General features: G+C 33.8%; 1 protein-coding gene across 1 annotated transcript in view; it reads right to left on the bottom strand.

Annotated features, from left to right (window-relative positions):
• The window catches only part of LOC148953773 (carbonyl reductase [NADPH] 1-like), a 94,386-nt gene that overhangs the window by 35,653 nt on the left and 42,871 nt on the right, over positions 1-15,862 (bottom strand). Inside the window, exon 2 of the mRNA XM_089085894.1 lies at positions 1,265-1,373. Coding sequence (XP_088942020.1) covers positions 1,265-1,373 — 109 coding nt within the window. The remainder of the gene's footprint in view (positions 1-1,264; positions 1,374-15,862) is intronic.

Here is a 15,862-nt window from a genome sequence, read left to right on the forward strand (position 1 = left end):
AAATGGAGTAAATCCCCAAATATAATGACTTCAATCCTTATACGTACAAGTTTATCTCCAGCACAAAATAACGAGTGTAAAATAGATGAAAATTTAATTTTAGTTTTTTATAACAATTCAAAATCTTATTTTTGTACAATACTAAATACTGTTTAATTTATTATCGTTTTTTAAACAATGCTGGGAAATTTAGTATCCCTAGAATGTAAATTTCCTTTCTTAAGAGTAAATATCATCCCTGTAAAGTTTCTTCCAAGTAACCCCATCCTCCTACCCCCTCCCCAGAGAAAATCCCTCCTGAAAACTTCCGTATACTTCCCAATAACCGATATTATATGTAAACAATGGGCAAAGTTCATAACTTGCAGCCCTTCCCGGGAGAACTGTGGGGAATTAAGTCATCCTCAAAGACATGTTTATTAAATTTTCGACTATGCTGAACAAATTAGCTATCTCAAAATTTTGATTGGATGACTTCGGGAAAAAAGATTTTGGGAGAGGACCAAGTTACCCTCCAATTTTCTTGGTCACTTAAAAAGGGCACTATAATTTTTAATTTCCTTCCGAAAGATCCCTCGCACAAGATTCTAAGCTGCTGGATCAATACGATCACCCACGGGAAATAAAACAAATAAACACGCACCCGTGATCTTTCTTCTAACAAAAAACACAAAATTCCACATTCTTGCGAATAGGAGCTTGAAACAACAACATTAGGGTTTTCTGTTACGCTTAATATCATGGTTTGATTTGCATTGATTCTTTTACTTTCAGGGGGTGTTTCCCCTTTTTTCGAAAATAAGGCAAATTTTTTCAGAACCAAAACTTTTGATGGGAAAGACTGAACTGGATGAAACTTATATATTTGAAATCATCGTAAAGGTTCGATTCTTTTGATGTATCTACTGGTATTAAAATTCCGTTTTTTAGAGTTTCGGTTATTATTGAGTGGAGTCACTCCTTGCTTACAGTTTGTTACCACAAACTGTTTGAAAATAAGGAATTTTTTATTTTTTCCAGGAGAAAAATCACGGATGTGTGTTTGTTTGTTGGTTTAGTTTTTTGTTGTTGTTTTTCTCCCAGGGTTGATCGTATCGATTAACCTTCCAGGGGTTTTCCAGGGTAGTCGTAGAATAATGTGAGAGGGTTTATTCAATAATTAGAGAGCCTCTTTTAAGCGACCAAAGAGATTAGGGGGCAAATAGGCCACAACTAAGCTAGGCAACAAATGATCACTTTCACCAATTAAAAAGACTTGACTTACTTGACTTAAGGCTCCTTCCGAGGGTTTTGCGCAAAGAACTATGATACCAGGTGCCTCCAGGTTGCCATATCGCTTGCCAGGCTGACGGCTTTTTCCTCCGAGATGTAGCCTTGGTTGAGGAACTCATTGACTTTGTCTTTTCGTCTAGTGGGGGGAGTCATCCTCTGGACCCATCCATCACAAAAAAAGAAAAAACGTAAAAAAAACGCAAAACAAATATAATATTTAATAAAGGCCAACATACATTTAAAACTATAAACAAAAAAGAACTATTTAAAACAACTAATACAAGATAAAGGCGAGCCCACAAAAATATGAACCATAAAGGAAATAATCCCCCACACAGCACCCGTTAGACCCCTTAAACGTTTACTAATCTGTAGGAAATCACAGATAACATGAGAAGCAACTATCTTGAGTTACCTCGTGTACTTGCCATGCGGCACCATTATTTTATTCTTTATTTTTTTCTCCCAGAGGCAAGTTATATAGAAAAGTTCTTGGCATAAACTTCAAAGGGGTCTTATTTCGAATGGAAATTAAAAGTTCCTGTTCGTATTCACTTTTGTTCGTTTCGAGCTAGATTTGCATATTAAATATAAGTCTTTTTTCATTTGAATTTTATTCATTCATGCAAATGAATATCTACTGAATGTTCGTATGTACTAAAAGAGGTTAAATTAAGTAGGATCAACAAGTTTTGGAAAAGATTTTGAAGAGTTTGTAAAAATGGCTAAAGTATATATTAAAAGAGATCAACCAAAAAAAAAAAAAAAAAAACAAAAAAAAACAGCTTGAACCTCATGCTATAATTATATAAGTTAAGAAAAAAATCTTTGCTCTAAGATGCAGAGATTCAAGATTCAAGAGCAGAGACTATATATACAAAAATTAAACCCCAAACAGAAGGATATATATATATATGAAAATACCACACATTATACATTGGAAGCACCACATTCTAAATTATTAGCCCAAGAACCCAAATTTCTTTCTAACACTGATCCAAGTACGTTAAGATAATAATAAATCAACATTAGCAAAATACATGATACTCTTACACAAAAACTTTATCTTGAAGATTAAAGTTAAAACAAAAACAAACGAATAAGCCCACAACATAAACATTCTCACCCCCCCCCCTCCCAAAAGAACCAAATTTAATCTAGATATATAATTACAAACAAAGATGTGAAAAAATTTCTGATTGGTTTACAAAAAGTAGGAAAACTAAAAAAACACCCAAGTTACAGAAAATTCTACCTTTAACAAAGAAAATGTAACGTCATAACAGAGCAACTCATATCAACAAACATATCTTGGACCCCAAACATGAAGATAAATTCCACACAATTTCCCAACTAAGTCTCCGAAAGCAACTAACAGATATACGAAGATTAAATCCAGAATTTTAAATCTAAAAAGAAAATGGAGTAAATCCCCAAATATTATAACTTCATTCCCAATATGCGCACATGTGGCCCAAGCCAAAAATATCGATCTTAAGAAAAAAATCAAAATTTTATGTTTAATGTCAGTTGCAAAAAAACTGGGTCATATGTAACGTACCCTATCCGTCCCAATAGGTGCAAATTCATTAAGAAAAGAAATATTTATTTTTTATATAAGATAAAATAAAATAACCCGGTTGAAAAGTTATTCCTATTGATATAATGCACGCTATTATATGATCCAACTAAAAAAATGTTAGGAACCAATGAAAAATCTTAAATACGAATCCTAAAAATTTTTGCCCCACCTATTTAACTTGAAAATAAATTTAAGGAATTTTATTTTGGACTAGTATATACCTGCAACCCCTGATATTGTCAAATACCAGCAAAGATATTTTCTCCATGGATTGGCCAGATACCCTGAAAAAATATTTGCCTATCTACTCAATAACGTTTTTTTGAATATAGCAAAAACAGTGCATTGCCCGAAATAAATGCTTTGTTCATTGAATTTTGAATCCACAAAATCATTTTTCCAGGAACGCTATTTACTACTTCATCAGTGAAATCCATCCTGAACCTACAATACGGCATTAATTTCATCTATGTAGATAATGCATATAACGCTATATAATTTTTTATAATGGGATCATGGTAGGAGTCATTATTTAATTTTTTGTAATTTTAATATTTATATTTTTTTTCTTTGTAATTTTATGTAATCTATTAACCTTCTTTTCAAAATAATTTCCCTTTTTAACTAATTTTAATTTCATATCTCTGCTTTGTTTTATGAATTTTATATTTTCTTTTCAATTTTATTAAACACAGCTAAAATAAAATTTAAATAAAATACAGATTACCCAATTTCAATATTTGATACGGCTTTAACTTATTCAAGTTTCCCATTGATAACATATAAGGTTTTTAATTAAGACAAGAGGGCATGTCTGATCCTGGATCTCCTGAATACGCTGCTAAATGTGCACTGAGATTTGTGAAAACAGGTCCACCGCATGGAATATTTGCAAAGCCAGCCCCATCCACCCCCTATGACCCCTAAATACACACCTGACCCCCTAATAATCTTCCACCAGCAACGTATGAATATTTACCAAGGGAAAATACTTCCCAAGAAAACTTCCCAATTAAAACAAATAGTAAAAATACCAACAACAAAAGGAAATTCAACCCTTGATTTGATTTGCACCAATATGCAGGCTTTCTATACCCCTCCTGTCCCCTTGCCCCCGTTAGGAGGAAGTTACCATTTTTGTTTATTAACGAAGCCTCTCAATAGCTGTAATCATACTTTTTCTGTTACTGAGTTCTCTTATTGCTCAATTTCCAATGATGGCCTTTACGAATTTGGATCTTTGATAACCAATGAAAACTGGCTAGTCTTCAAATGAAAAAATGACATTAATTTTAAAGTCTCCGAATTCCAAAATCTGATTAAAACAAAATACATAAATTCCTTCCCTGAGAAAAAAGTAAAAACATGTTCTAATGACAAACCATACATTACTAGCCAACTGAAAAAACTAATTAGAATTAAATTGAATCTACTAAAGAGTGGTAAAACATCCGAAGCGAACTCACTGCGTAAACATATAAAAAAAGAAATACGTAAATCTGCTTCTTCATATTACAAATGCAAAGTCCAGGATTTATTTTCTACAAAGCCAAAACAATGGTATAATAGAATAAAAAAAATTTGTGGGAAAACACATAATAATATACACTTCCATTTCCAAGAAGACCCTTCAGTTACAGCCAATGATCTGAACAGGTTTCTTTCTTCCATAGTTCAGAACCTCTCTCCCCTTTCTTTTGACGCTTTTTATTATTTGTGCTCTCTTAATTTTCCTATTATTTCGCCTTCAGATGTGAAAGCAAAAATTAAGGTACAATAAAAAGTGTAGTACATGTCCATTAGACATCCCGATTCTATTAATTAAAGCCTTTGCCAACAATCTTTCAGAGCCTTTTTCCTTACTTTTTAATGAAATAACATTTACTGGTAAATTTCCAAATTGTTGGAAATTAGGTTTTATTACTCCCGTAAAAAAGAAAGGTGATAATCAAGATTTTAATGGTGTCCGTCCCATTACTCTTACTCCAGTTTTTTCGAAGTTATATGAAAGCTTTTTAGCTGAGTGGTTGAAAGTACAAATAATCCCAAATGTTGACCAAAGACAATTCGGAAACCTACGCTCTACATCTACTACCTACTATCTTGTTCACCTTATGGACACAATAGGCAACACACGAGAAAAACCCAATACCTGGCTCAATGTTATCGCTGTTGACTTGCAAAAAGCTTTTGATTTAATCAACCACAATATACTATTAGAAAAGCTATCTAATGACTTTCAAGTTGACCCTTATTTAATTAGAATGATTGCGTCTTTCCTTTCTAACAGAACGCAAGTCGTGAAATACATGAATGTATATTCTGATCCCCTCCCAATTTACAATGGTGTGCCCCAAGGAACCCTCTTAGGTCCAATTTTATTTCTTACAATGATATACCACCTTGGTGTTTATTTCCCGGATAGATGGAAATTCGTTGATGATCTAAATGTCTTAGAGACATGTTCCAAAAATTCCAAAAGCAACCCAATGTACATCTTGGAATCGATATCAGCCGAAGCTCTTACTGATGATATGAAAGTCAACCCTTTAAAGTCAACTGTTCTTACTATTAATTTCCTTAAAACTCTTCCTTCTTTCTCCTGTCCAATCCCCCCTGAAATGTCCGTTACCACTATGAAATTACTGGGTGTTACCATCTCTAGCGACTTAAAATGGGATTGCCATATTAATGACATCTTAAAACGTGCAAATGCCGCATTTTCCCTCCTTAAACTCCTTAACAAATTTAAATTCCCTAACTCGCACTGTTTAAGGATTTTCCTGTTATTTGTACGCCCACCCCTTGAGTACGCCTATCCTGTTTGGCATCCTGGTATTTCCATTGAATTGTCGGAGAGAATAGAAGCAGTACAAAAAAGGTGCCTAAGAATTATCTTCAATGAGGGTAAAGTACCTTATATTTCCCTTCTTAGGAGAGCTAACCTTGTCACCCTTAAGGAAAGGAGAGCAAAAATTACCTTGCGTTTTGCTAACAATGCCCTTCATAACCCTAGAACAACTCCCCTTTTCCCCGGTCAATATTCACCCCTTCGACCCTTCCTCCCGCGTTATGTGTCAACAAAAATCCCCCTTCTCGCCCCAATAAGAGTTTGCACTGAAAGATATAGAAGAACTTTTATCCCTTACATAGTTGACATTTTCAACCACTGAATCTCCGCTGCCTCCCCCCCCCCTCACTCACTCTTTACCTGATAGTTATTAATTTTAATGCCCATTTTTCAAATTTGGAGGTTTTATATTTATGTTTGTTAGTCACCGACTAACTGATGTTTTTGTTTTGATTCTATTTAATCCCCTTGTTAATTTTACGTGTTTTTTTTTGGTTTTTTTTGGGGGCATTTTTGCTGACTTGACATTGGCCTTCTAATTTTATGAGTTCACGTTGTACTTTGTTTTTGTTTTTAACGTTTTTAATTATTTGACATTGACCCTTTTATAATTTTCTGTTGTTGTTTGATTGTTTGTTTTTGTTGTTCTTTTTTCGCTGTATTTGACGCTAAAGTGCGAATTCGGCCCTTTTGGGCTTGTGATAGCCATTTTTCAGCAATAAATCTTATCTTATCTTAAACTAAGACTCTATGTATAATATTTACTTAATCAACTCCACCGCCATAGTAAACCGAAGACTGACAGGATCAATAAAAGACACTAGGGTTTATAGTGGTAATGTTATTGATTTTAAAAGTAAAGATCACCATCTAGTAGTGTCAAAAGTTAATTTAAAGCGTAAATTTTGGAAGGGTAACTACCTCCCGGGAAGCTATGATGTTCATAGACTCTAGGATGAGAATTTGAGAGAAAATTTCCATTAACAGTTTAATACTAAAATTAAGGGTTTATAATTTGATAATTTGGATGATTGCTGGAATAATTTAAAAAAAATTTATTGTAAAACTGCTGAAGGTGTCTTAGGGGTAAAAGCTAGGGTTGCATCTAAAAACATTAGTGAAATAGTTTTCTGTCTAATAAAAAGGAGAACGTAATTTTACGCGAATTATCTCAGTGATTGATCATACTAAAACAAAAGGAATGTAAAGAAAGTCGAGAAAGCATTAGAATATGAAATACGGAGGTGTGGAGTGGAAACTATGTATAAAAATACCAAGGATTTGGAAGATGCAGCTAGAATTTATCATAGCAAAATAGGGTAGTGGAATTTGAGTAAATTGAGAGTGAGTATTCACTCTACTTTTTGACCCAGTTAACGACAGGAATAGGGTCAAAATTAGCGATAAGGAAAGAATTAAAGAAAAATGGGCAGAGCATTTTGAAGATTTGGTAAACCGAGAAAGAGCTGCTGGAAAAAATATAGAGGAAAAAGAAAACGTTTATGATACCTTGGATGTGAAGGAAGATTTGTTTTCTGAGGAAGAATTAGTGACAGTAATAAAAGGATTAAAAAATAATAAGGCTCCAGGTGCTGATAGGGTGGTAAACAGGCCTCCTAAATATTATGGCTCAATTAATGTTTAAAAGAATAAGGCACTAAGGCTAGAAAAAAATGAATATCGAAAATTGACGTGAGCTATGAAGACATTGGTCAGGTGGGAAGCTTCACTCACCTTTGTATCATTGCTATCATATTTAGTATGAACAGTTACTGTGTACATATTGAATTAGCGAAGACACAGGATGTTTTTTCACAATTAAAAAGGTTATGCAAAATAGAACGCAAATTCTGCAAAACAATAATAGTAATATTGTAATCTATAATGGTGACAATGGTTAAATATGGTCTGAGCGCCATGGCTCTGAAGTATGGGCGCTCCGAAAAGCGGATTAAGATTTGCTACATGTTTTCCCCAGAAGTTACTTAAGGGTTATTGTGGGCACCTAGCTAAATGACCGTACTTCAAACAAGAGGATATACGGACAATATTGTTCAACATATATATATATATATATATATACCGCTCAACATTATATTCCACTCTCTAGGGTTATAATGGGGGAAAATTTGAGATTGTTAGGGATAATTGTGCATAAGCATCTGATTCTTTGGATATTTCTAATTGTATTAAAATTCAGTTTTTTAGAGTTTCGGTTACTATTAAAGCTGTTCGCTCCTTTCTTATAGTTTGTTAACAAGAGCTGTTTGAAAATATGGAATTTTTATTTTTGCCCGGAGAAAGATCACGGATGTGTGTTTGTTTATTTGGTTAGTTTTTTTTTTCTTATTTTTTTCCAGGATTGATTGTATCGATCAAGTAGTCCTAGAAAATTGTGAGAGGTCTCATTCAAGAATTCTAGTGCCTCTTTTAAGCGACCAAAGAGATTGGGGGGCAACTAGGCAACAACTAAACTAGGAAATAAATGATCATATTCACCAAAAAAAAAAGACTTGCCTTGCCTGATTTAAACCTCCTATGAAGGCTTTTGCATAGTAACCGATGATACCAAACGCCTCACGGTTGTCGTATCACTTTTAAGTCTCACAGCCTTTTTCAAGGGGTTGGGAGGGTAGGTGAGTAATTCCTTGGATTTTTCTTTTCATGTAGTGGGGGGAGGCATCCGTTGGACTCTTCCCCCACAAAAAAAGAAAAAAAGTATAAAAAAACGGAACCATAAATACTAAATATTAAAGACGAGCATAAATTAGAAACCATAAACATACACACAATGTTTAATATTCCAAATATAAACACATGCCTCATGCATAAAAAAGTGAAACTGAACGTAATAAATCCAATAAAATATAAAACTTTGACGTCTTTCACATTGACTAAAGCGCGATAGAAAACAGCTAAAATAAGAAGCAACGCCACCTCTTATATTGTTGCCTATTGTTATGGTGATACAGATCCAATATTTGATTATTTATTTTTTCTCCCAGAGGCACTTCATCCGGACGGTGTCTTATTAAAAACTTCACAGGGGCTTATTTTTTTGAAAATTGATAGATGTTGCTTGTTGGGATTTTTGTTCGGTTAAAGCTTTATTTGCATATTAAATTTAAGTTTCATTTGATGTAAGATTTATTTATTCACACATATAATAGCTATTGAAAGTTTATATGCATTAAAAGAAGTTAAAGTCTGGAGGATAAAGCGGTTGTGATATAGAGTTTAAAGAGGTTGTAAAAAAAGGTTAAAGTCTTTATTAGAAGATAACAATCAAAAAAAAAAAAAAAAACAGCTTGAAACATGTGCGCTAATGATTCAAATTAAAAAGCAAAAGCTTTACTAATAGATATTCAATATCAGAGAAAGTATAATAAAAAATGAAACCACAAATTGGAGGACTTTTATTAAAATACACACATCATATTAGAAATAATTAGCACCACGCCACATATGTAATTCTTAGACTAAACCTAAGATGTTAATATTAGAAAAATTAATATTAGTATAAGAAATAGCACCCTTACACAAAAAATTAGTCTTGATAAGTATATTTAAATCCAAAACAAAGGACTCAGGCCAATACCTAAAAATTTTCCTCCCCCTCCCCCACCAAAAAAAAAAAATTAAAATTTATTTATTAATACTTATTAATATATATTGTTTGTTTTTCTATTGTATATTTTAACATCTTTTTTATATTGTACATAAACATTGTCGGCCCACCCCCCCAAAAAAAAACAACTTTACGAGAGATACATAACAAAAAACATAAATTTGAAAAAAGTGCTTATCTATCTACAACGAGTAATAAAATTGAAAACAACACCAAAGTTACAGAAAATTCAACCTTTAACAAATAAAACACAAAGTCATAACAGAAGAACTCATATCAACAAACACGTCTTGGACCCGAAACATGAAGATAAATCCCAGATAATTTACTAACTAAGTTTCTAGAAGCAACAAACAGATAAACGAAAATTAAATGCAATCTCCCAAATAGCAGATTCTAGACCTGAAATAGAAAATGGATTAAATCCTCCAATATTCTAGCTTAAGTTTTAATACGCGCAACGCGTACTTTGATTTCCGTCAAGAAAGAACTAGTGTAAAAAAGCTAAAAATTTATTTTTGTTTTTTATAACAAAACAAAATTTTATTTTTGTAAAATACTATAGATAACTCTATAGCGTTACCTTTAGTATTATACAACTTGCCGCTTAATTTTTGATCTCTTCTAAAACAATGCTGGGAACTTTGACACCCCCTTAATTGAAAAGTCCCTTCCCCCAAGGAAACATCCTCCATGGAAAGATTCTCTCACGTAACCGCCTCCTCCTATCCCCCCCCCCCCAGAAAAAATCCCTCCTGAATTTTCAAATTCAGTTTATCTTGGTCTCCCTTACGTTAAAGGGATTTCAGACCACATTTCAAAAAATCTAAGGAAAAATAACATTTACACTTATTATAGACCCAGAAAAACTATCAGGTCCCAAATTTATCAAGGTAAAGACCCTATCCCGATAGGTGAAAACTCCGGTGTCTACAGAATTCCTTGTTCGTGTGGTCTTTGGTACATCGGAAGAACTGATCAGCGACCAACGGATAGATTAAATCAGCACTCTAGTTCAATTAATAATACACTTAAAAAGCGGAAAAAACCAGAAAATTTTGACTCTGCCCTTGCAGAGCACATTTTTGAAAAACCAGACCATACTATTTTGTTTAATCAAGCTAGTTTTATTTCGCATGACAAAGTTATTGTCCAGCACTACAGAGAAGCTGTTGAAATTTATAAATACCAACATTTAGGTCTAGCTTTAAACAGAGATTCCGGTGATTTAAGAATAAACGAGTCATATTTCGGTTTTCTCAAAAGAGAAGCCGATACTTTATTAATCCCTGAAATAAACCTTGAACCACTTTCCCAGTCATCTAATCAAACACGTGAACAACCCCTTAGGTCTCAAAGGGTGTCTGCAAGAAATGCATTAATTAAAATCCGAAATCAAATGACATAGTTCTCCAACTTATTTAATTGCTGGTTCGTTTTGTTTTTTGAGTGAATGAATTGTGTCCTTTACTTTGTCAGTTGTTTGCTAGTATCCGTCTTCATATTTTTGGATTTTGTGCAAATCGCGGATATTGGCGAATAACTCGCTTTTATGGTTGTTAGGTTTTAATTCTTTTAATTTTTTGGCTTTTATTGATCCATCGTTTCGTTTCGCGCTGAAGAAGAGAGGCGTTTGTCCTCTCGAAATATTCGCTTTGTTTTTTCAGTATCTTCATTTGGCCTATAAAAACCCCATTTTTTCTCGTTTTTTCTTTCTTTATGTGATGTCAGGCCAATGTGGTTTAAGAAATTATCTTCGTCATGCTTCTGGGGAGCATTGTACCAATGTTGTTACTACATTCATATCTCTTCTGAGAAAAAAAAGCTAATTTGATTAATCAACAGTATTTTCTTCATTATTGTAAAATGAACCGTATTTTACACAAGTCGATGAGACATTAACTTCACTTAAACACACTTAACGAACGGCAATTTACAGAACGTTTGGTATTTTATCAGGGTTTGGTATTTTAAATCATGTTATTAGCGACTGCAAAAGCAAGTGCTACCGGTTAAATCAGGATATTTTAAGGCTAGAGCAAGAAATATTATGTACGCTTTCTTATGCTGATTTTCATCAAATTAAGGCTATTGCTGAAAATTCTTTTAAGCATGACTTTAGGATTTCTAGACAAAGACTTTCTGAGAAATTACACCGTTTAAAATTGAAAAAACTCTCTAATAATCCACCTTTTGTCCCAAATGCGTACCCTAGTCCTGTTGTGATAAATCTCAGCTCCACACCCCTTACACCAGAGCAAAATCAGGTTCTGTCGAAAGGATTGAAATTTTCGATAACCCCTTCGAAAATACCTTATAGTGAAATAATCGCGGACACAGAGGGGGCTTTTCATGACTCTCGTGCGGGTATTGGAGAGATTGCTGAGGTTAGAGCACAATTTGTTGAAACTTTGTTGGATTCGCCTTCTGTTAATAATCGAAATTAAAAAAAAATTTAGTAAAAATGAACACTTGGTCTTACACGCACTACATAAAGATCATTCTAGGATTATTACGAAAGCCGTTAAAGTCAATACTGTTGTTTTATTTGATTCAGATGATTACGACAAAGAAGTCAGAGAAATTTTAAATGATTCTAACACATATGAACAATTACCTACCGATCCCAGAGTAAAATTCTTCCAGGAAGTCCGAAAAGAGCTTTTTTTTCTAAAAGAAAAAGGTGAAATTACAGATCAGTTGTACAAAAGGTTTTACCCACGCGGATGCACGTCCCCTCGCTTTTATGGTCTTCCTAAAGTTCATAAGCCCGGTAATCCACTTCGACCCATTGTTTCTTCTTTTAAGTCTCCTACAGCAAAGATAGGAAAATTCTTATCAGTGATATTTCGGCCACTGATTCAGGCTCAAAAATCCTATATTAAAAATTCCGCTGATTTTGTTTCCAAGGTAAAGCAAGTTTCGGTTAAACCAAACACAAGAATTGGCAGTTTTGATGCAGATTCAATGTATACCAATTGTGATCCTCAAGAGGCCGAACTGTTATTGGAGCAAAAACTTAATTCTAACCCATCTATATCAGAAAAATCTACTCTTTTATATCAAACACATCTTTCACTTACAGCCCTTTGTAGCAGAACTTCTGTTTACTTTCATTATAGAGATATTTCTTATCAAAAGAATGGCTTTTCGATGGGTGCCCCCCTTTCTCCAATACAGGCTGATATCTTCATGGAAAACCTTGAAGAAAGGGCTATTTTGCAAAGTTCTTGTAAACCTAAATTTTGGGTTCGTTTTAAAGATGACATTTTTTATTTATGTGAGCATGGTGACGAGTCTCTGGGTTCTTTTCTTCACTTGCTCAACTCCTTGGATCCAAAACTGAAATTTACTCAGGAATCTGAGATAGAGAGGCGTCTTCCTTTCTTAGATGTTCTGGTGCACCGAAATGATTCATATTTCGACTTTAGTGTCTATAGGAAACCCACACATAATGACCGTTACTTAAGTTATTCCTCCAATTATTCTCCTGCTGTGAAAAGAGGAGTTGTCATTTCTCTAGTTGATAGAGCGTTGAAAGTTTGTTCAACACGTTTCTTGGATTTAGAGCACAACCACCTTAGAGATATTTTATTTGGGAATGGTTATCCAATTAGTTTAATAGTTTCTGTAATTGCAAAACGTATTGAAAGATTATCAGATAGTTCCACAGAAAACACAAATCAAAGGGAAAATTCAGTTTATCTTGGTCTCCCTTACGTTAAAGGGATTTCAGACCACATTTCAAAAAATCTAAGGAAAAATAACATTTACACTTACTATGGACCCAGAAAAAGTATCAGGTCCCAAATTTATAAAGGTAAAGACCCTATCCCGATAGGTGAAAACTCCGGTATCTACAGAATTCCTTGTTCGTTTGGTCCTTGATATATCGGAAGAACTGATCAGCGTCTCACGGATAGATTATATGAGCACTGTAGTTCAATTAATAATACACTTAAAAAGCGGAAAAAAACTGAAAATTTTGACTCTGCCCTTGCAGAGCACATTTTTGAAAAACCAGACCATACTATTTTGTTTAATCGAGCTAGTCTTATTTCTCATGACAAAGGTATTGTCCAGCACTACAGAGAAGCTGTTGAAATTTATTAATAACAACATTTAGGTCTAGCTTTAAACAGAGATTCCGGTGATTTAAGAATAAACGAGTCATATTTCGGTTTTCTCAGAAGAGAAGCCGATACTTTAGTAATCCCTGAAATAAACCTTGAACCACTTTCCCAGTCATCTAATCAAACACGTGAACAACCCCTTAGGTCTCAAAGGGTTTCTGCAAGAAATGCATTAATTAAAATCCGAAATCAAATGACATAGTTCTCCAACTTATTTAATTGCTGGTTCGTTTTGTTTTTTGAGTGAATGAATTGTGTCCTTTACTTTGTCAGTTGTTCGCTAGTATCCATCAATGGCAGTTCACATTTTTGGATTTTGTGCAAATCGCGGATATTGGCAAATAACTCGCTTTTATGGTTGTTAGGTAGTTGGTTTTAATTCTTTTAATTTTTTGGCTTTTATTGATCCATCGTTTCGTTTCACGCTGAAGAAGAGAGGCGTTTGTCCTCTCGAAATATTCGCTTTGTTTTTTCAGTATCTTCATTTGGCCTATAAAAACCCCATTTTTGCTCGTTTTTTCTTTCTTTATGAAAACTTTATCTTGACACTTATAATTCAAAACAACACAAATGACTAAAGCCAATACATACAAATTGTCACCCCCCCCCCTTAAAAAAAAACAACTTTACTCTAGATATCTAACTACAAACAGAAATTTGAAAAAAGTGCTTATCATTCTACAAAAGTAATCAAACTGAAAAAAACACCCAAGTGAAAAAAAATTCAAACTTTAACAAAGAAAATGCAAAGACATAACAGAGGAATTCAAATCAACAAACACGTCTTGGACCCCTAACATGAAGATAAATCCCACATAATCACCTAACTAAGTCTCCGAAAGCAACTTACAGATATACGAAGATTAAATCCAGAATCCCAATTAGAAAATTTTAGATCTGAAAAAGAAAATGGAGTAAATCTCCAAATATAATGACTTCAATCTTTATCCGCGTAAGTTGACCTCCAGCACAAAATAATGATTGTAGAATAGCTCAAAAATTTATTTTAGTTTTTTATAACAATACAAAATCTTATTTTTGTACAATACTAAATACTGTTTTATTTCTGATTGTCTTTTAAACAATGCTGGGGAACCCAGCACCCCCTTAATAGAAAATTCCCTTCCTCAAAGGAAACATCCTCCATGGAAAGTTTCTCCCACGTACCCCCCTCCTCCTACCCCCTCCCCCCTAGAAAAAAACCCTCATTAACACGTCTGTATACTTACCAATAACAGATATTCTATGTAAACACTGGGCAATGTTCATAACTTGCAGCCCTTCCCGGAAAAACTGTGGGGAATTAAGTCATCCTCAAAGACATGTTTATTAAATTTTCGACTATGCTGGGCAAAATAGCTATCTCAAAATTTTGAATGGATGACTTCGGGAAAAAAAGATTTTGGGAGAGGACCCAGTTACCCTCCAATCATCCGTGATCTTTCTTCTAACAAAAAATACAAAATTCCCCATTCCTGCGAATGGAGTTTGATATATCAACATTAGGGTTTTATGTTACAATTAATATTATATTTTGATTTGCATTAAGACTATTTTACTTTAAGTGGGTGTTTCCTCTTTTTTATAAAACAAGTCAAAGTTTTTCATAATAAAAACATTTAATGGGCCAGACTAAGCTTGATTAGACTGATTCCTGTGAAATAAGGGTCAAGGTTCGAGTATCTTGGTGTACCTAAAGGTATAAAAACTTTGTTTTTAGTAGTTTTGTTTCTATTGAGCCGAGTCACTTCTGCCTAAATGTTTGTAAACACAAAATATTAGAAACTATATAATTTTTTTAATTTTGCCGGGAGAAAAACTATGGCTGTGCGTTTATCTGGGGGTATAGTTTTTTGTTGTTGTTTTTTTTCCCAGGGTTGATCGTATCGATCAAGTAGTCGTAGAATATTGTGAGAGGGCTCATTCAAGAATTAGAGTGACACTTTTAAGTTACCAATGAGATTAAGCGACAACTAGATCTAGACTAAGCGATGCAAAAAATGATTCTTTTTACCAAAAAAAAAGACTTTCCGTATTTTATTTAAGGATCATTTAGAGAGCTCTGCGCAGAGAATTATTATACCTTGTATTTTCATGCTGCCAGATCGAGCAATAGACTTGCAGCTTCATTGTTCAAGATATAGCCGTGGATGAGGGATTCATTAAATTTTTATTTACATCTAGTGATAGCATTCTACTTATCGATGCCTCCCCCACAAAAAAAGAAAAAACGTAAAAAAACGCAAACCATAAATAATAGAAATTAAAGACGAACCTTAATTTGAAATTATTTGAAAAAAACTACGTTTTCTAAAGAGTTAAAGAGGCTGAGTTACAAGGTCGAACCTTAAAACGTACAGGGATTAGGAGGCACAGTTGGGGGGCTGCCGCCCCCA

This window comes from Artemia sp. Qi Xiang Cuo, chromosome 3 (assembly GCF_049724085.1).
Source record: "Artemia sp. Qi Xiang Cuo chromosome 3, ASM4972408v1, whole genome shotgun sequence".
NCBI classification, from domain to species: Eukaryota; Metazoa; Arthropoda; class Branchiopoda; order Anostraca; family Artemiidae; genus Artemia; species Artemia sp. Qi Xiang Cuo.